This window comes from Simochromis diagramma, unplaced genomic scaffold, assembly GCF_900408965.1.
Source record: "Simochromis diagramma unplaced genomic scaffold, fSimDia1.1 OVJJ01000618.1, whole genome shotgun sequence".
Taxonomy (NCBI): domain Eukaryota; kingdom Metazoa; phylum Chordata; class Actinopteri; order Cichliformes; family Cichlidae; genus Simochromis; species Simochromis diagramma.
The window spans coordinates 6,588,107-6,608,763 of record NW_024387423.1 but is presented as its reverse complement, the minus strand read 5'-3'; the positions used below and the strand labels follow the sequence as shown (position 1 = coordinate 6,608,763).

Below are 20,657 nucleotides of genomic sequence, written 5' to 3'. Positions count from 1 at the left end.
TAGTGTAATTCTGACTTTAGAAGAAGTTGATTGATGATAGCAAATCTCAGCTAAAATGCCCAAAAGCAAAGAGACATTGTTTCTAGAATTAATTGAATCTTGCTAAGTTCAACACCTATTTGGTGCCCCAGCTTGAGGGGTTTTCATTGTATTTGCAGTGTATGATGAATGCAAACTTCATTTATGTCAGTAAAAAAAGAGAATACAAGAATTGATTTAATGTTAACTCATTCTAACCATATGTAAGCTAATAGAGAGTTTGCATATGGTCAGCGACAGAGACTTGCGGTGAACTAAAACCAAACTATGCCAACAATCTTTTGTGTTCACCTCTTTCAGCCTCCAGTTTCTTGCATTCGACACAGAGGCATCCCATGACATCCTGAAGGTTTGGGATGGGCCTCCTGAGAATGAAATGTCTCTGAAGGAAGTTAGTGGCTCACTGCTGCCTGAAGGAATCCACTCGACTCTCAACATCGTCACCATTCAGTTTGAGACTGATTTTTACATCACCAAGTCTGGCTTTGCCATTGACTTCTCAAGTGAGTATATCTTGCGAGCTACATAGCTATGTGGTAGTATTTTTTTTTCCCTTGATCTCAATAACAGTTTCTGCAAAGAGTTGAGAATAGTGTGATTAATTCAATGTACAAGTATGTTGTTTACCGCTGCCTAATGTCTTGCTGAGCAGATCTGTATAAGGATCATCACACAAATTCAGTGCATGAAAGGAGTATGCTGAAGCCTCTTTCTCTGTTGACTTCTAATAGATTCCCAAATATTGTTCTTTTCCATTTGTGTCTTATGGATCTCTCAGAATAATTTGTAATAATGTCTTGATGAGCAGTGAAAGTCTCTGATATGTTACACTTCACTGCTGACTGTCTACTATGCAATATTTGCTGCTGTGACATAATGCATTTGCTTTGCTGATGACTACTTTCAAAACTAAGCATCTGGAAGCAAACTGAAAATGAAACAACATGCATGCCAAATATGATGAGCTTGTAATGTTTTTGTTTTCTTTAGCATACAGGCAGCCTAATACAAAAATCAATTATATGGGATTCACTGCACTGCGCTGCAAAATGGAACTGATTCTGCAGACATGCTGTACTTAAATACGCTGCTTGCCTGAGGCTGGTGGTTTTCAGAACTGAATGCGAGTAATAGGGAAGGGATGATGGGAACAATAGTCATGTAGGATTTCATTAAGAATATACTACCTTAAATAAAAATGTAAGCAAGAAATCATTCCCACTATCAAATTAATGTAGTAGTGAGAGTTTCCACCAGGCACTAAGATGAAGAACAAAATCTAACCCATAAAAATACCGTGGAAGATTTTTTTATATTGGATTTTGATTTAATTTGCTATGTCTCAGACTACACAGGCATCAGTTGGCATGTTCATCATAGTACAATTAGAGAAACATTGAACAAGCGTGGCTTATTTCAAGCAGAAAGCATCCTGCAACATGGCAGCACAGCTGGACAGATGAGACTAAAAGTAGAGATGCTTGTCTATAATGCACAGCAACACATTTGGTTGAAGCTCGTTAGGTCCCCATCCTAGGGGTAAACTAGACATCCAACATGCAGCTAACATGAGACTCTACCACTCCCAAGAAAAAGCCTGCAGCACATAACAATTCAAGATGTTGAGCAGCAGTTTATTCACTTCAGAGGTAAGCAATGCCAAAATGACTAACAGAAGTTTCTTACTGTTCCTAATGTTCCCTAAAACAAAATAAAAGGCAAACAGTAGACAATTCTTTAACCTGTACTCCTAAGCAATAAACAAAAGAAAAAGGATTTCAACAGAAAGAGATTCTCACTCCTACTGAACTGCTCACTGTGTGCATATGTGTATAATTATTTACAATTTACTATTTACAAAGACTGTTTATTCAAGGCTTTTAGCTAACAACCCAGGGCTCTATTCCAGGAAGCAGGTTCATCGAACTCTGCGTTTAAAAACAAACTCTGAGCTGAGTAACTGTGATCAGCAACTCTGAGATTTTGGTTCCAGAAGAGCTAATCAGATTTAGTTTAATCAACTCTGTGTTTGTTCACCTTAAGTTAAGCTTGTGCGTGAGTAAAGAACGAAGGCCATCATCAGTGGAGCTCTGATACCAAAATTCACCATGGCAACGGGTAAATAAAGCACAGAGAATCAATTTCATTTCAGTGGACTAAGGAATATGAAGCATGTTAGTGCTGGACATGATATTTATCTTAAAAAAAACAAGAGGAAAGAAAATCACCTTGAATCACTCTGTCATCTTTTTTTTAAGATTAGTATTTTTTCATCATTTGTCATCATTTACCATCCTTGAATTTTCATTAGATGAAGCTGGAAACTGTAACCTGATAAAATGTTGCTGACAGAAACTGACGCTAAAAGTCTGAAGAAACATATCAGATAGTTCTCTGATGGACCTGTGATATTGGTTACTCAGATAGCAACAGAGCCTGGGAGGATCTGCTCTGGAGTCAGTTTTTTTTAGTTCAATAAAAACATTTTTTGCTGCAGTTTTATGACACTTTACTTTTTTCAGTAATTATTTAGTATAAATTGAATGTACTGATTGGATGCAATAACCTCAATTTTTAATTGAAGATTTTTTTTATTAGTGGATAAAAATGTATGATGACATTTGCAGCAAACTCTTCTGTAATGTTTCCCAGTTTAACCAGCAAACATTTTACTCAGTTTCTGTGAATAATAATTTTATATCAACTCAAAAAATACAAGACAGCTTTCTGAGTGTTTAATGGATTTACTGTAAAGATAAGAAATTGAAATTGAAGCTTTTACAGGTTTTAATTATTTCAGAATTGTTTTTAGTGGATGAACCATTATAAATACCATCCTGCTGTGTGAGTGGACACGGTTTACTGATCCATTACGGAGCCTATGACAGCTTCAGGCAAAACGGGTTCTGGGTCAACCCACCGAGACTGATTTAGGTTTTTTGTAGCTGAAAATATGTGTCATAGTCTGAATTTCAGATGCTGAACCTTTCAAAATGTTGCTTGATATCATCTAATGAATGAATTTCAATTTGTGAAGAAATTTTAACATGAAATTTTCAAAACACAATCAGCTCTCTGCAGCTGCTTTAAAAACTCATTTTAAAATACATTTAGTTGAGTTTTAGAAGCCTAAAGTAATTTCAGAACCAGCTTCATTCACTTATTCACATCATCTCCTGGATCCCATCTATATCGGCATAACTTTGTGCTAAACTTTGGGGGGGTCAAGATCTTTGTCTAAATAAATAAATAAATCTGGGTAAATTCCCAGATGATAACATGCAACTACTTTGCTGGTAATACCGGAAATGAGTAAAGAAAATCAACACCCTATTTATGCAAGATAATTCATAATTTTATTAGGAGGGTTATATTGTTTGGGTCTGATTATTATTGATTATTATTGTCTGATTATTATGTGCCCATCTATGACAGACATTTTTCCATTAATTTGACTGATTACAACATGACAAATGATTGATTATTGATCAGTGTTGTATATGTCCAAACCTATATACAGACAGGTTTGATGTAAACAGTGATTACTGCAGTGAGGTGCACTAAATGTTTTCAGTGTGGGGAAGCTGGCTGACAGCTTGACAACTGTATTACTGTCCACAGAGTCACAGTGTTAGAAAGATGGAGACTATAGATTTTATTCTCAGCTGATAACAATTCGACCTAATTGTTGTTTCTATCCGTATAGCTGTTTTGACAACTGAATGATCAGATTAAAAAGAAAAAAAAATAGTGAAATAACAATACACCAGGATTTTGATGTTCAATGCAAATGAATTATCTCTATTACACGCTCTAATAGCAACTTTATAAATGAGGACATGAATGGGGTTTCGGGGAACAAAACCTGCAAGTTACTGGGTTAATTTTGCAATTTTTCAAACCAGCAGTCAGGGGCAAACACATAAATACGTACACACACTTTGGAGAGAGAGCTTCACACTCTAATGGGAGGAGGCACACGTATAAACAAACACTTCACACATCATCGTGGATCATGACAACTAAAGCACGGAGGTGGAAGGATGATGATGATTTGGGCTTGTTTTGCAGCCATGGGACCTGGGCACTTTGCAGTCAGTGAGTCAGTCATGAGAATGATTGAAGAAAATGATTTCTTCAAGTAATTTCTCCTAAAGCTGTTTCTACAAGCTATTGAATATAGGGTGTACTTAATTTTCAGAGGACTCGTAAAAGCTTTGTTTCACTTTACTGTATGTGACATTATGAAATATTAATCACATTGAATGCTATATAATAGACATTGCCCTTTTAGATCAAATTTCTGTGTTTTACATATTTAATTTGATGAGCCGTTGGATATGTTTGATTTAGGAAAAACAGCAATAACAACAACAACAACACAGAAGTTCAATAAACTAAACTAGTCTTGAGTCTATCTTGAGAGTCTGTTATGCTGAATATTTGTGAAATCCAGCAGAATTTACCAGAACATTATCAAAGCCTTTGGCTGCTGCATAGCTGTGTTTTAGAGAAACAGATTAGGAAAACATGGCAGGATTTTGACTGATATGAGCTGTGATGGGCTGTGTGCTGCAACTCTGTTTGAGCTGCAGTTTAAACATAACCCTACATGGAAACGCTTGTGCATTCTTTCCTGTGCATTTTATGTCGGACCCCAGCTGCTTTTGCTGTGTGTCTGTGAATCACATGTATGTGTTTGCCCTTCAGGTTCGCTTGCAACAGCCTGCAGAGATCCAGGTATTCCCATGAATGGCAGTCGCAACGGAGAAGGGCGGGAGCCGGGTGACTCTGTGACCTTCTCCTGTGATCCGGGATATGAATTGCAGGGAGAGAGCAGAATCACCTGCATCCAAGTGGAAAATAGATACTACTGGCAACCCAGCCCTCCAAGCTGCATTGGTGAGAGAGAGAGAAAGATTTAAAGAGAGAAGGGAGGTAGTGTGGAGGAGATTGAAGAAAGAAGTTGCGCAGGGAAGTGTAGAGGATCAGAGGGAAGAAGAGATGTGGAGAGGAAGAGGTAGAGCAAAGAGTTTGTCTATTAACTGACTGCAGATGAGACTATAATTCTCTCTCACTCATGTCTTAAAAGTGTGTGTAGAATAAACAACACTCTTCAGATATGTTTGAGCTGCTGCCAGCTCTTGTGTGGACAAATCCACTTCTGTTGTTGGTTAAAAGACTGAGTAGTCTATGGTCTCCCAAAACAGTGTCTTATTGGAGCTTAACGGCTAATTACCTAACAATGCAATTAGAAATAATTACACTAAGTAGGTCCAAAGAAACCTAATTTTTCTTTAGTTGCTGCCAACTGGTCTAACAGACTCTTTTTCTGGTCATGAAAGACTTAGGCGTTTGCAAGTCTTGGAGCGCAATTACAAAATCACACAACTTGGCATAATCCACTGACACCAGAAGCATCTCTGTGTTACTGAAAACTTGATGTAAATGTCAGCTGTTCATGTGCTAATAAAGTGTCACCATGCCTAATAAAAACAGCACAGTCACCGTCGTGTTACAAACACTGCTTCATTGTGCTGTGACAGTTGTTAGTTTATTCATCAAAATCAACAGTTGACAGACGCGCAAAGAATTATGGGGAGTGGGGGAGTGCCCGAGGCAGTAAAAATGACATTGAAATAGTCACAAACATAGCCATGCTACTGAGCCTGTTGACTTTCAGATTGATTTGCTACATTGATACTTGACGCGTTCACATAGTCCCAGAGAGATTAAGGAGCAATGAAGGTGGATTAAATAATTAACATGATAACATATGGAATAAAGTCTTGTAAGGGATATATACTGTTTTTTCAGTCATTTATATCTGAAAAATACACACTTCATAGATGCTGCATTACATTGTGTTGTAAAAGCACACCGTATTGAAATGAATCAGCTCAATTGTCAGGCGTATCACGGTGTTATAATGCAAAGGGGGGAAAACAGTGGCCTTTCTAATGCCCTAATCGTTGTTACTGCACCACCGGCTGATGGAGATTTACAAAGGTTATAGAAATAGCCAGTTAAATTTAACGACCCATAAGTGTACATGCCGTACATGTATCAAGCTGAATTTAGCTAAAGGCATTTGCAGCACGTTTAAAGACTACTTATGTGTTCACAGCTTTTTTCTCATTCATCTCTTCCTCCTTTTTATCTCTCAAGCTCCTTGTGGTGGGAATGTGACAGGGTCTTCAGGATTCATCCTTTCTCCCAACTACCCCCATCCCTACCCACACAGCAAAGACTGTGACTGGCTTATCGCAGTTCACTCTGACTATGTCATCTCCCTGGCTTTCATCAGGTAATACGACAACACCAGAACCTAAACCACATGGGTTGATGTATTATTCACACGTGTGGACTTTTCACTTATATTAAGTATTTAGTCAAAAGAAATGTGAGGACTTGACGTATTTGCAGGATGTGAGAAGGCCAATAGATAAAGAAAAATAGTGTTGTCCCTTAAGAACATGGGCCAATAGCTTACAAGCTGACTCTTTCCCTAAACCTGTGGTATTTTTTTGTAACCTGTCTGAAACAGAATTGACTCAGTTCTCAGTGGATGTGCAGTGGATCGGGCTGTGCAATGGAATTGCTTGTTTTCTGCAGTGGAACCTGCTATAGCATCACAGCATTAAGCACAGTTGACCATGTGTGTTAAGCAGAAGACCTAAGTTTGAGCCAAGGTGTGTTGGGAGATAGGGAGAAAGCAGCGGTGCCTTTACAGACACTTAGAAGGAGTAGTATTTCAGCCTGCTTTGCTGAAATGTGGGGAAACATGGTTTGTGGGTGAATACTATATCGCAGAATTGTGATAGGAGTGCATCTCGTTAAATATGCTGAAAGATAGTCCGACTGAGTGCTTTGCATTATTAATTGCAATCTAAGCATGCAGCACCAATATCTGCAAAGCAAAGCCACAGATGCGCCCGAGGCCAGTTTTCTTGGGCAGTCTTCTTTTGGCTGTCGAGTACTTTTTGCGAAAGCCTGGAAAGGAACAAAAGGTACACTGCTGTTTCTGTACTTCCGCACACTTCGCGGTGAAGGCGGAGAACTCGCCATGTTTCTTCTTCAGCTTTGTCTTTCAAAACAAACGTCTAATAGAGTTAGCACAATGCCGTTCTCTCTCTCTCTCTGACTCTTGGGAATTGCCAAATGAAAGGATGGGGTTATGATTTTAAATTGGAGTTGCCTTGATCCAACTCAAATGCAATTATCTCCAAGCTATTTACATTTTCGTCATAAACCGCGCTCATTATTTTGAAAACAAATGCTCCCCTCTCTCTCTGACTGCAGCATGTGATTTGATATACAGCGCTACAATATGAAACGATCTTTTCACACTGCATTGCCGTCGCCGTCTGGGAAGATTTTGTGCCACCGCAGTGTCACAACAATTTAATCTCTTCTCACCTCTTGGGGGAGATATCTTTTTTTATCTCTTTGTCTGGAGATGCAAAACAAATCGCTTGGCATGACTCACTTCTAGCATTGCAGTGCACACTTTCATTTTGAGACCCAATTGCATTCTAAATCTCTCAATCTGTACAATCTGGTGGTTAAGGCTTGGCAAAATAATAACTGTTTTATCTTTCATTTGTTTCTTTCTTTTGCTTGTCACAGCTTCAGTATTGAGCCAAACTATGATTTCTTGTACATCTACGATGGGCCAGACAGCAGCGCCCATCTGATTGGCAGCTTCCAAGACAGTAAACTTCCTGAGAAGATTGAGAGCACTTCCAACTTCATGTACTTGGCATTTCGTAGCGACGGCTCTGTGAGCTACACTGGCTTTCATTTGGAATACAAAGGTACTCTAAAGGCTTGGGCATGCGCTTCTTTAAGCATTTCCACTGAATATGTTTATGTAGTTCAGCAGGGGATTTCCTTTGATACACATCTTGTCTTTTGAACACAACACTACACACAGCTACTTGGAGATTAGCCTAAGACCCAGCCTCCTCTATTGCCACAAATTTACAATCTTAATTAATGTTTTTAATACCACAGTGCTGTTAAGTTAAACAGAAACTTGCAATCTGTGTAACGCTTAATGCATTTAACAAATCCCTCTCATTTTAGGTAGTTGTCACTGTTGTAAAAGCTTTGTTTTTTTTGATTGGCAGCTAAACTGCGGGAGGCGTGTTTTGATCCCGGGAATGTGATGAATGGCACTAGAATGGGTACTGACTACAAGCTGGGATCTATGGTGACATTTCATTGCGAGGCTGGCTACCTGCTGCAGGGCTACTCGACACTGACGTGTGTCATGGGCAACAGCAAGAGACCTGAGTGGGACAGAGCTAAACCAAGTTGTCAAGGTAAGAGGCAACACCTCGGCAATAACAGAAGGCCTTAGAAGCAGAAAACTGCACTCCAGCTGTTTGGTCAATATTTGATACAGTGTGATACCAGGAGAGCGCTGTGTTTAAAAAAAAGAGCTGAAATGTGGGGCACGCTGCTGTTTGATGCACATGTAGAACATAGCACATTCTGGTCACTCAATTAATAAAGACAAAAATATAATGGGTTCAACTGTAGTGCAGCACTCATGAACTGGGATTATGGAGGGCAAACTACAGCATATCATGAGTGAGTCAAAGCATAGTGTCCAATTCCAGATCCACACAGTACTCTGCCCTGCATGGTATTTGTGTCTTCTGGATTTAAACGACACTCCCAAATGGCAAATTGCATTCAGCTATAATATGATGTAATAAACTAGCACATGTAATAAACTAGTGAACATAACGTTCGTTTGCAAATGCGTCGTTTTATTGTTGTTGGCATTCTGTAGGTTCAGCATTTCATGGTGAATAGCAATATTCATGACAAACCATTTACCACTACTGATTTGAATTTAAGGTAACTCTACAGTGTGATAAGAAATGCAAAAAGATGCAAGGAGTGAGATATCCAATTTCTTCTCTTTGCGGTAATCATTTTAATATTTGTCATAGTCTTAAATCTATCAAGGTTAAATTAGAATTCAGCGCTCATTTACTGCAGTAGGGAACGGGAGCACCCAGCCTCACGCCAGGGAGCTATTCATTGCTTTTACAGTTGACACCTCTGTAACTTCACTAAGCAGCCCTGGGGTTATGTGTTTTACTAAAGAGTCCATCAACAGCTCTCCGTTAAGTGTTTTCACTTTGAAAATGCATCTGAACTGATGACTGAACCGTCTCAAGGCTAAATGTAATGGCTTCAGCTGCCTCAACATATGGCCAGCTACTGTTCCTTTATGTTATTTAGCAAGCTGTACACTCTGTTTACGTTAAACAAGTCTATAATGGCTCACTGTGTTTTCAGTTGTTAAATTGTACTACAGACAGCAGGACTTTTAGTCAAGGTCACTCAGGTCAGCAACTAATATTTAGTATAGAGTATAACTGTGATTCTTACCCAAACTTAAGGGCATCCTGTGGGCTTCTTGGATAGTGGTATCATACTTTACAGATTATTCTTGTACTTTCAGTATAGTAGATTTGTTTTATTATGCTACAATTTGCTCCATTTTCTCCCCTGTGTATGTAAGAAAAGTAGAATAAAGGAAAGGGTCAATATGATTCAAATTCTAAATCTAATGATTGAAAAATGATTCAAAAATTTTATATTTGAAGGCCGTTCCTTCAAACTGCGATCCTGTTTGTATTGATGGAGTGTTGTAACAATATAACACGATTTACTGCTAAATGCAGTAATCATATGAAGATTTTGCTGTGTGCGTACTTTGAAGACAATCCAAGCATTCTTAAAAATCATTTTTTCATGCACTGAGTTCTTAAATCACCATTTATGTAATCATATGAGGTAATAACTCGCCTTTTTCTCTGAAGCATTTAGCTTTCTTTCGTAACTATCAGCCTTTTACAAAACATAAAATGAGTGGTTTTGCAGCCTGCCCTCTTCTCTGTGCAGCACTGCACTCGGCTGTCAGACAGAAACCGTTAAAGCATATCTTGAGAATCCCTTGCTTTCCTTGGTGCCGCTCTTTCCTACTCGAGATTGACAGCGCAGTTTGCTTTCCCTTCCCACTAGTAGCATTCTCAGATTCCTCCCCCACCACAGCACCATGTCTCCCATTCTGTCTGACAAATCAGCTTGAATTAGAGCCTTGCGTGCCCGTGTCACATGTGTTTGATTACATGCCTCTTGCTACTTCAGCAACCAAATGCGGATAAATCGCTGATCCATTCTTCTGCACCTCTGCTCACTTCTCATGTGCTGCTCGATGGAACAGCAGTGACATGTGCACAGTGTGGGCCATAGGGGGGTTCAGAGCAGCTGGTGACAGCTTCCCTAATACAAATGACTGTGTGTTTGTTTACAGTCGAGGCTCTCCCACCTGATGGCTCGGTCCGTGAGGTCTGTGGTAAATGCATTAGAGCGACTCTTAGCTAATTAGGTACATTATCAACAGCTTAAGATCAGACTATGAGATGCGATGCAGCAGCAAGACAGACTGCAACTAATATTAACAAGCCTACTGAATATCACCGGCTAAATATCTGCTGAGAGTAGCAGGAAAGTTTTGAGAGATGTATGTTTAATGACAATTAAATTTAAGCGACCTTAGTCTAGCTTTAGCCACACGCTGTATTAGCAGATATTAAAATTAATGGATATGCTTTGTAAAGGTTAGTGATAGGAAAATTCAATCAATTAGGATTATACATCATAACAAAGCACCTTCAAAAATCGCTGGATGTCTGATGAAAGACCAACTTTAGCTGAGTCATTGAATCTGAATCTTTCAAAACAGGGTGCTGAGCCGTATGGGCTGATTAAAGTCACATGTGGGAATGCTGTGCTTTTGTGTTCCTGTGACTGATGGTGTTTTTCTGTATTTTAAAGGCAAAAAGTATTTTTCCTTGCAGGTTGTCTCCCCCGTTGGCTCTTTCTAAGCACATCTCAGGGCTTTTCTTTTCCGCGTTTACGGCTCACTCTTCTTTTTGAAGATGTGTCCAAAATGTCTCTCAAATGTCAAATTATTTTTTATTTGCTGGACAAATTTATATTTGTCTGCAACTTTTAAAGTTTGTTGTTGTTTTTTTGTGTGTGTGTGATTTTTAGCTGCTTACCCTTCAATAGATGCACTAATTTTATTTTAATGCCTTTTTCCTCCAGGTATTATTAGCTGGTTGCCTCATATTTGTTAACTGAGCTTCCCTGCTTCTTGCCTTGCTGTCTCCACAGCTCCCTGCGGAGGTCACTTCACAGGTTCAGAGGGAACTGTGCTGTCCCCAAACTACCCGCATAATTACACCATAGGGCAGACCTGTGTCTATGACATCTTTGTCCCTGGGGACTTTGGTAAGCATTTTAAGTATTATTTTCATGGAACTGCAAAAAAGCTGTTACTTATTGCCTGCTAAAATGCTGCTTATAGCTGATATGTGGTGGCAGCCAGAAATATTTTTCTTCCAAGAAGAAAAAAGAAGAGGCTAACAGATAATAATCTGTTTTCTGTGAATTTTTGCTCCAACATGAGCATGGAAGATAGCCTGTGAAGAAACTGAAGCTTTCTGTAAAATGTGGTCACCAAACACAATGCTCAAACTTGAATTACCCTTTTCCTGTGGAGCTTAATTTGCGCTGCATGCATTTTCAATTTAGAGTGGTACTTTGATGCTTTCGGCCACTGGCACGCATGTTTGCTGCTGGGTAGGATTCGGTTTGTGTAGACTTCCCCATATATAAAAATCAATCACGCAAATGGCTGAGCAATAAATATTGAAGCCAATTGCAAGTATGTGTTGGAGGAAATCTGATTGAATCGATACATACGGATGTTGGTTCCATACCACTACAGAGTTGGGTGTGTGCCGCACCTCTTTCAGCTACCCTCCGCTCTTGTGTATGAGCTGAAATGTAGCGTAAAGAATGGCAGGATTTTGGTTCCAGTAAGAGGCGTAAAAGCAGAACAGGATCAGGGCAAACAAAAATTGATTGTGTTGACGTGAAAAATGCTCCGTAGTGTAGGTAATGGAGAGGAAGGTCATGCAGCGAGGGGCTGTGGGGAATAGACGGCGCAAGCAAATTCTCCGGTGCTCAGTTTATCCACGGACTCCTGTGTATACATAATTCAGCAAAGATCTCTAGAAGACCTTGATGCATTTCTACTCAATATTTCATGTTAGTCATAATGAAGAGCCGAAATGTAGGCAGATGTTTTTATTCTGTAAAGCCCCGTGCTTTAGAAACACAGATTAATCCCCTGTGCGATGATCCGGTCCGACAGTTTACATCCTTTGTTGCCATCTCCCGCTGCTCATGGAGTCCAGGGAACCACAAAACTTTTGTAAATAAACACTGCATTAAAATGCAGCATTTGCTTAAACTGGGAGCAAATGCTTAATGGAGTGTAGAAGTCGCCAAGCAACATTCCCACCTGGGCTTATGCATTTGTTCCAGGGAGTGACTGCTGTGGTGAGGCTGCAGGAAATGGGATTCGCAGCTTGGGTAGAGCAGGCTGAAAATGTTTCACTAGCTATAATACACCCGTGACAGCACATGGCTCTTGTTTTGCTAGTACCTTGTAAATTGTGAATCTAAAGCCAGAACATCAAATGACATCCCCCAAGCCACCAGCATCAAACTGTAGAATTCTCCAATCGTGATATTATTTTTGTAATTTTTACTGCATTGTGATTTAATATTATGAATGAATTAAAAAAAATGAAGGTGTCTCCTCTTGGCTGAGTGCTTTTGGGACGTGCCATGAGCTGTGAATCGAGTAAGGCTAACAAGTGCAAACACACAAACACATGCACATTGAGACAGAGTTGGGAACTAACATCAGTGCATGAAAACAAGCTGAGACATGCATACTTTACTTTGCTGAGCTGATATGAAACCAGTGCACATGAATTAAGTAAAACACATAAATAAACTTTTTTTTTTTTTGGGTTTAATGTTACTGAACAAAGCGTCCAGCATTTTTAGTGTTCTTGCCCTCCAGATAAAACAATAAGAAGAGAAATTCTGTTTTCTCTCTGTAGTAGCTTGGCAGCTGAGTCTAGCCTTTGGGCAGTGTGATAACAGAAATCACATTTCAGTGTCTAGTATACAGGTAATTGAAATTTGTAAGCGCCTAGGGTAGAGTGTCAAACGTGTGTCTAAGTGTGTCCCTCATATGACCGATGGCATACCATAAGCCTTTCAGACATTGTGTGAACCTGGCTGGAGCTGCAGGAAAAGGTCAGTGGAAAATCATCTCCTCACTCCGACCCGGTGACCAGAGGGATTTACACCTGTGTTGGAGAACTGGAATGTTATGTGCATATATGTCTTTTGCTGTCACAGTGTAGCCACAAGGGTTTACACAGACCTAAATATAGATATCCATATCATGCAGTGTATGTGAATGTTTGAAATTCTATATATAAGTACAGTATGTTAGTGAGAGTCCTCAGAAATCTGAACAGATTTGGAGTTGGAAGCACTGCATTTAAGATGAATTGGACCATTTCATTTTTTCCTGATTATTAATAGAATATTTGATTAACTAAGTGACAATACAGTGTTTGTGTATAGCCAATGCTAGCCAAGATTGCAATGAGCCATGAGCTGTTGGTTTTCAGAATGAAAGTACTGTTGAAAGAAAAAAGATAAGTGACACGCACATGTTTCATTTTATTGTTAACCTATATTGTATATTGATTTAAAGCGCAATGGTGGATTAAGTATGTGATTGTTTTTGATATGAGTGTACAGCAAACAGGATGGGAAAATGTTCTTCATGTGAGAAAATAAAGGTTTTCACTGTACATTCTCAGCAAAAAAGAAAAGATAAATCACTTTTTCAGTTTAGCTTTGCTACATTTGTGACAGAGCGAGTCAGCTATTGATTTCTTTTTCCCCACCTTCAACTGTCTTGTTGCTTAGGCACCTGGAAGTTAGACCTGAAGCACCAAAGGAAACTGTCTAAAAGAGTGATTAGATAGCAGCAGAAGCACTCTTATTTTTTCTTTTTTTTAGTGAAGAATTCACACTTTGTTTAACCTGATATAAAATGATATCCAGATTGCTGCATGAATGCAAAAAGTATTACTACTGATGATGATGGGTTTCCTTTTTTGTTGTTAGTTTCCCTAAAAGCGCAGTTTTAAGGTGTGTGATTCTGTCACAGGTGGTCGGTGCAAAAGCTTGCGAAAGCTTGTTTATACATGAATGGGATGTTGGCAGATATTTTGTTTTACGTAACCATAGAAGAATTTGTATAGATTAACTACACTATCCAAGCTGTTGTGCTTTTGTCTCATTGAATGAATAGATCGGTGCATACCTTCCTTGATGTATCCTTACTGTTTGTAGGTTTGGACTGCATTTTGTTTGTCGTGTTTTACATCTGATATGATATAATGTATGCACATAAACATTTATCCATAATAACTATGCACCACTATGTAATCTTGAACAATTCTCCCTGAAGCACTGTCTCTATCATGCAAATTATTGCTGTCTTGCAAAGGACATGCTGGTATGAAAGTAGACCGTTCGTATTTATAAACCTCATCACCACTCTTAGCCCGTGTACACATGTATAGGCTCATATGTACGTACTGTCTCCACACTGATAATCATAAAAATAATAGCTGACAGTAGACACCAGTGCTTAAACCATGGTGCGTGTATAGTCAACAAGAAGCAGGAGGCTCTGCAGTCACTGGTGAGCCATCATTTCTTGGTATCTCACCACTCATATTTTGTGCGTGGCTTATTTTACTTTGCCTCATTCAAATGTCATTAAAGTACAATGTGCATCTATCTTGCCCTTTAATATTTAATTATTCTGTCAGAAATAATGGTTGTAGTCATATTTCAAACAATAACTGTGTTTCTTTTTGTAAAGGCGTGAATTATTCATGGCACTCAACCTTTGCCTTGGGCACTGCTTGGAAACATAAAGATATACACTGCCTACAGGCATTTGCTCTTGTTTACGCCGAGTTCGACGGCTAACTTTCTGTCCTATACTTCCGACAGGATGTTGTATTTTCCTGCCTAAAACAGACACGTGGGATAACCTCATTGCTTGCGGGGGTTCACAGAGGGAAAAACTGGATATTTGTTTGTTTTTTGGAAGGGATAAAAAGTTCCAAACTGTGCTTCTGGTCTCGTTGTGCGGTTTTTTTGTGTGTTTTTTTTTTCACCAGTCTGTTTTGTTTAGCCTAAAGGATCTGCTTGTTCATTACAACCCTCTTCCCAAATGTTGATGGCTTCAGAGGTGATCCAAACTCTTCCAATTAGGACCCTCTGTGGCATTTCTGGGTGTTTTTCTTTTGCAGGTTTTTCTTTGTTTTGAGATATGACTCTCAGATCAGTACATTGAAAATAAACTGTGAATTTCAAGCTCATTAAAAATGACATCAAAAGCCATTTGTAGCCTGACTATTAGAGCAACACAATGCAGTGGTTTCACCTTATGTTCTCCAGGTCCAGCCTTAGACCTAATTTTAACAAGATTTTAACAAGATTATGAAGCATATCATATATATCTATATACATATTTTTTTTTAACCTGTGGTTAACTTTTCAAATGGTCCATTTTATCCCAAGGTACATTCTCGGTCCAAGGTCTCTCGTGTGGAGTTAATGGTGAATTTCATTTCGTAGAGACAACATTAATTCACCTCTGTTTATCCGCCCGAGGCCCTTTATAGCTTCAGTGTACGTATCTATATAATGGTAACAACAACATATGCATGATGTTTGCCATTGTATGTGTTAGTAGGCGAGACAGGAGCACTGGCAGATTGTTGTAATAAATCTGGGCTCTAACAAGACGGACAGAATCAGCATGAGAGAGAGAGAGAGACTGTCGAGACTTCAAGAGGTAAAAGGTCTAACTATGAGAGAGAGGCACATCGAACTTTGTTGAATGTCAAAGTCTGAGAGAAAGTTAGATGGCGAGAGATAATAAATGAGGGGGTTATAATAAGCGAGACAGAGAATGAGAAGAATAGGGCGAGAGGAACAGAGTACTGCTGAGAGCGATCATAAAGTGTAGACCCCGGGGGCTGATTGTTGACTCATCAGTGATGTTTGCTGAAGTGTAAGATTCTGCCTCGAGCCACCCCAGCACATGACTTGCTACATCCTACACAACAAAATCATTACCTTGTCTGTCTCCATCAGCTTACACCATACACTTCCCTCAACCTAATATAAACTGTGAATTTGTTTTGGCTCTGCCTTGAGTTGGAGATCTTTCATGGTAGAGCATGTGGTTTTTGATGTGTGTAAGACACAGTCTTGAATGACGACACTGACTGATTTCGAAGACTTTCGAAGATTGCAGAGATTCTGGGTGCTCTCTTTGTCATTGTACTGGCTTGTGTTACCCTTTAAAACCCCATTAATGAATGCCGTATAAACCAGTTCTAGTCAGCAAGTACAAACACTAATAAAAACCCAAGCCAAGAAAAAAGTATCAGTACAGTTAAAGCAGGAAGTAAAAAGAAGCCACAGGCCACTTACAGTTTTCTTTCTCTCTTGAGTAACCAAAAGAAACCGAACAGAGTTTTTACCCAAGATAAAAGCCTAATGGGCTGCATACAGATTGTGCCAAGGTACAGCCACGTACACCCTGCCAAAAGAGCTGATGCAATTTCACTATGATAATGGGTCATTAAAAATATATGTGTCGATGCTGTCATATAATCCCTTTCGTTTCTGTAAATGAGGCTTGTGTATGCTGTCATAGCTCAGAATCTCAGAAGGCCCGCGCTACCATAAAACAAAGGTGACAGGTAGCTCTTCCATAATTCATTTCCAGAAGGACAAACATATGCTTCCATTTTTCTTACCTTTCACGACTGCTTGTGCTGTTAGTATTTTTAGCACCTTATTTGGGCTTTTTGCATACTTTGCCTTAAGGCCAATCCAGTGGGTGTGGGGAAGAGGTGGCTGTGTTTCGTTCCATTTAAATTATGATGATATGATGAGCAGTTTCTTAGAAGAGCATGGTCCTCAAAGGGTTTGACTCTTTACCTGAATTCAATTCAATTCATTTATATAGCGCCAAGTCACAACAACAGTTGCGCTTTATATTTGTAGGGTAGACACTACAATAATACATACAGAGAAAAACCAACAATCAAATGACTCCCTATGAGCAAGCACTTTGGCGACAGTGGGAAGGTGTGGCGGAGGTGTGGTCCGGGGCGCGGCTGCAGGGGAGGAGTGATGCAGTGAGCTCAACGGGGCGGTGCTGGTGAGAACAGCTGATGGCGATTTTGGACTGATGGTGGTTTTCCTTCCCTTTATATAGTGAGGTGGAGAGGAGCGGAGGAGGAAGACTCTGCGGGAACCGACTGCTGTCAGACGGTGTTCTGTTATAATTCCGTGGACACTCGCAATAAATGTGGAATCTGATGATAACAACCTGTGTGTGGGTGTGTCTGTGCATAGCGTACGTCACAAGTGGTGCCGAAACCCAGGAGCCTGCCGGTGTGGGGATGTCCGACCCGCAGGCTGCGCCGCCCGCCCAGCCTTTGCAGTATCTGGCACAGATGCTGGCGGAGATGGCGAAGATGAGCCACGACCATGCGGCGGCCCAGCGAGCTCACCTGGCTGCGCTGCAGGAGCAGACGGACCGGCAGACTCTGGTTCTGGAGTGGCTGGTTGGCGCCGCTGCCCCGCCGAAGCCCCCGCCGCTGTCGGTGGCGGTGCCCCGGATGGGGGACGGGGACGACCCCCAGGTTTTTCTGGAGACTTTTCGTGCCACGGCGGAGGCCTGCCAGTGGCCGCAGGTGGAGTGGGCTCCGCGTTTGCTTCCTCTGCTGTCGGGGGAGGCTCGGACGGCGGCCCTGAGTCTGCCGCCGGCCTCGAGGGGCAGCTTCCAGGACGTGAGCCGGGCGGTGGTGGACAGGTTGGGGCTCACCGCTGAAGATCACCGCCGGCGGTTCCAGGCCTGTCGGCTGGCCGCGGCAGATCAGCCGTTTGCTTGGGCCCGGAAGCTGCATGACGCGGCCGTACGCTGGCTGCAGCCGGGATCGTCAGAGGGCGAGACGCTGCTGGTGGACAAGGTGGTGCTGGAGCAGTTCGTGGAGGGGCTGCCTGCGGAGACGCCGAGATGGGTCAGGTGCCACCGTCCCGCGAGTCTGGAGGTGGCGGTTACGTTGGCGGAGGACCACCTTGCCGCTAGAGCCGGGACACCTGAGGAGGGACTGTCCTCTGATGGAGGTGGGGCAGGTGTTCCGCGTTGCCGGTGCTCCAGCACCCTCTCCCGGTCCGGGAGGGACATACAGCATTCCGGTAAGGACTCGAGGGGGTATACGCCATGCTTTGGTGGACACGGGCTGCACGCAGACCCTCGTGCACCAAGGTTTGGTTCGCCCCAGGGCATTGCTGGAGGCAGAATGGGTGGAGGTGAGGTGTGTTCATGGTGATGTTCACAGGTATCCCATAGTGCCGCTGTTATTAAAGTATAAGGGCAAAACGCATAGAGTAACGGCTGCGGTTAGCCCGCGCCTGTCGCATCCCCTAATTCTGGGCACGAATTGGCCGGGGTTTCATCATCTGTTGGGACAGTACGCGGGGGTGCGGTCACGACCGTTAGTAGCATGTAGTGTCTGCGCGGCGCTCAGCGGTGACGCGGGGCCGTCCAACACTGACTCTGGGGAGGGGGAGACGGCGAGTCCTTCACGGGAAGCCCCGCCGGCTCCGGAAGTTCCCCCCACGGGTGATTTCCCACTGGAGCAGTCTCGTGACGACACCTTACGCTCAGCCTTTGACCAGGTGATTGAGATTGATGGTCACGTGGTGCGCCCTGAAGCCGTGCGGAACCTACCCACGCTTCATTTTATCGAAAGATAGGTTATATCGAGTGAGTCGTGACACTCGGACGGAGGTGACACACACCCAGCTGTTGGTGCCGCAGGGCCGCCGGGAAACGATTTTCCAGGCGGCTCATTATAACCCCATGGCAGGGCATATGGGATACGAAAAAACTCTGGAGCAAATAACGGCCCGATTTTATTGGCCGGGCATCCGAGCGGATGTGCGCCGCTGGTGCGCGTCCTGCCCGGACTGCCAACTTGTTAATCAGCCGGCCGTACCAAAAGCGCCTTTGCGCCCGCTTCCAATCATAGAGGTCCCGTTTGAGCGCATTGGCATGGACCTCATCGGGCCGTTTCACCGGAGTGCACGCAGCTACCGCTTTGTGTTAGTCCTGGTGGATTATGCAACGCGGTACCCGGAAGCAGTCCCGCTGCGCACCATCTCTGCAAAGAGTGTGGCGCAGGCACTGTTTCAGGTCATCTCCCGAGTCGGAATCCCGAAAGAGATACTGACTGACCAGGGCACGTCGTTTATGTCTCGTACACTGCGGGAACTGTACGAATTACTGGGCATTAAATCTATTCGGACCAGCATCTACCACCCTCAGACGGACGGGCTGGTGGAGCGGCTGAATAAGACTTTGAAGTCCATGATTCGTAAGTTCATTAACGAGGATGAACGCAATTGGGATCGCTGGCTAGACCCTCTGTTATTCGCAGTGCGGGAGGTGCCCCAGGCCTCCACGGGATTTTCTCCCTTTGAACTGCTGTTCGGCAGGAGGCCACGTGGGGTGCTCGACCTGATTAAGGAAAGCTGGGAGGACGGTCCGAGCCCCGCCAAGAATGAGATTCAGTACGTGCTGGACCTGAGAGCGAAACTCCACACTTTGGGGAGGTTGTCACGGGAGAATTTTCTCCAGGCCCAGCAGCGTCAGCAGCGCCTGTATGACAGAGGGGCTAGACTCAGGCTATTTTCACCGGGAGACAAAGTGCTTGTGTTACTCCCTTCCTCCAGCTCAAAGTTGCTCGCCAAGTGGCAAGGGCCCTTTATGGTCACACGGCGAGTCGGGGACGTTGACTATGAGGTCGCTCGGTCGGACAGGGGTGGGGCCACGCAGATTTATCACCTCAATCTCCTTAAAAAGTGGAGAGAGGTTGAATCCGCGTCGCTGGTGAGCCTGGTTAAGGAGAGAGATGAGTTGGGGCCGGAGGTGCCAAATTCCGTCATCCCCGCCTCCCTCCCTTGTGATGACCATCTCACACAGGCCCAGAGAGCGGACGTTGTCGCGTTACAACAGCGTTTTGCTGATGTGTTCTCCCCCCTGCCCGGCCGAACGTCTCTCATTGAGCATCATTTTGTAACGCAGCCTGGCGTGACGGTGCGTTCACGGCCCTACAGGCTTCCTGAGCATAAACGGCAAATTGTGCAGAGGGAATTGGCTGAAATGCTGAGAATGGGAGTGATAGAAGAGTCGCACAGCGCCTGGTGTAGCCCCATCGTTCTGGTGGTGAAGAAGGATGGGTCTATACGGTTCTGTGTCGACTATCGCAAGGTGAATGAAGTGTCACGTTTTGATGCTTATCCCATGCCCCGGGTCGACGAGCTCCTGGATCAGCTGGGCACGGCCCGTTTTTTCACGACACTGGATTTAACCAAGGGCTACTGGCAGATTCCCTTGTCTGCATGTGCAGCGGGTGGCCGCGGTCCTGGAGTCCCTGAGGAGGGCGGGGCTCACGGCCAACCCGAAGAAGTGTGCGGTTGGACGGAGGGAGGTACAGTATCTGGGGTACCACTTGGGGGGTGGGCAGGTGCGTCCACAGGTG

The 20,657-nt window shown here is 42.7% G+C and overlaps 1 protein-coding gene across 9 annotated transcripts in view; it reads left to right on the top strand.

Moving 5' to 3' along the window:
* Nucleotides 1-20,657, top strand: part of LOC120722328 (CUB and sushi domain-containing protein 3-like) — a 249,206-nt gene that overhangs the window by 121,228 nt on the left and 107,321 nt on the right. For all 9 annotated transcript variants that reach the window (XR_005693406.1, XR_005693405.1, XM_040013302.1 and 6 more), the window contains 6 exons: nt 340-542; nt 4,750-4,941; nt 6,208-6,346; nt 7,669-7,856; nt 8,172-8,366; nt 11,245-11,361. Coding sequence is in view for 7 of the 9 variants with exons in the window: in XM_040013302.1 (XP_039869236.1) it covers nt 340-542; nt 4,750-4,941; nt 6,208-6,346; nt 7,669-7,856; nt 8,172-8,366; nt 11,245-11,361 (1,034 nt within the window). In the remaining 2 variants the exon portion in view is untranslated. The remainder of the gene's footprint in view (nt 1-339; nt 543-4,749; nt 4,942-6,207; nt 6,347-7,668; nt 7,857-8,171; nt 8,367-11,244; nt 11,362-20,657) is intronic.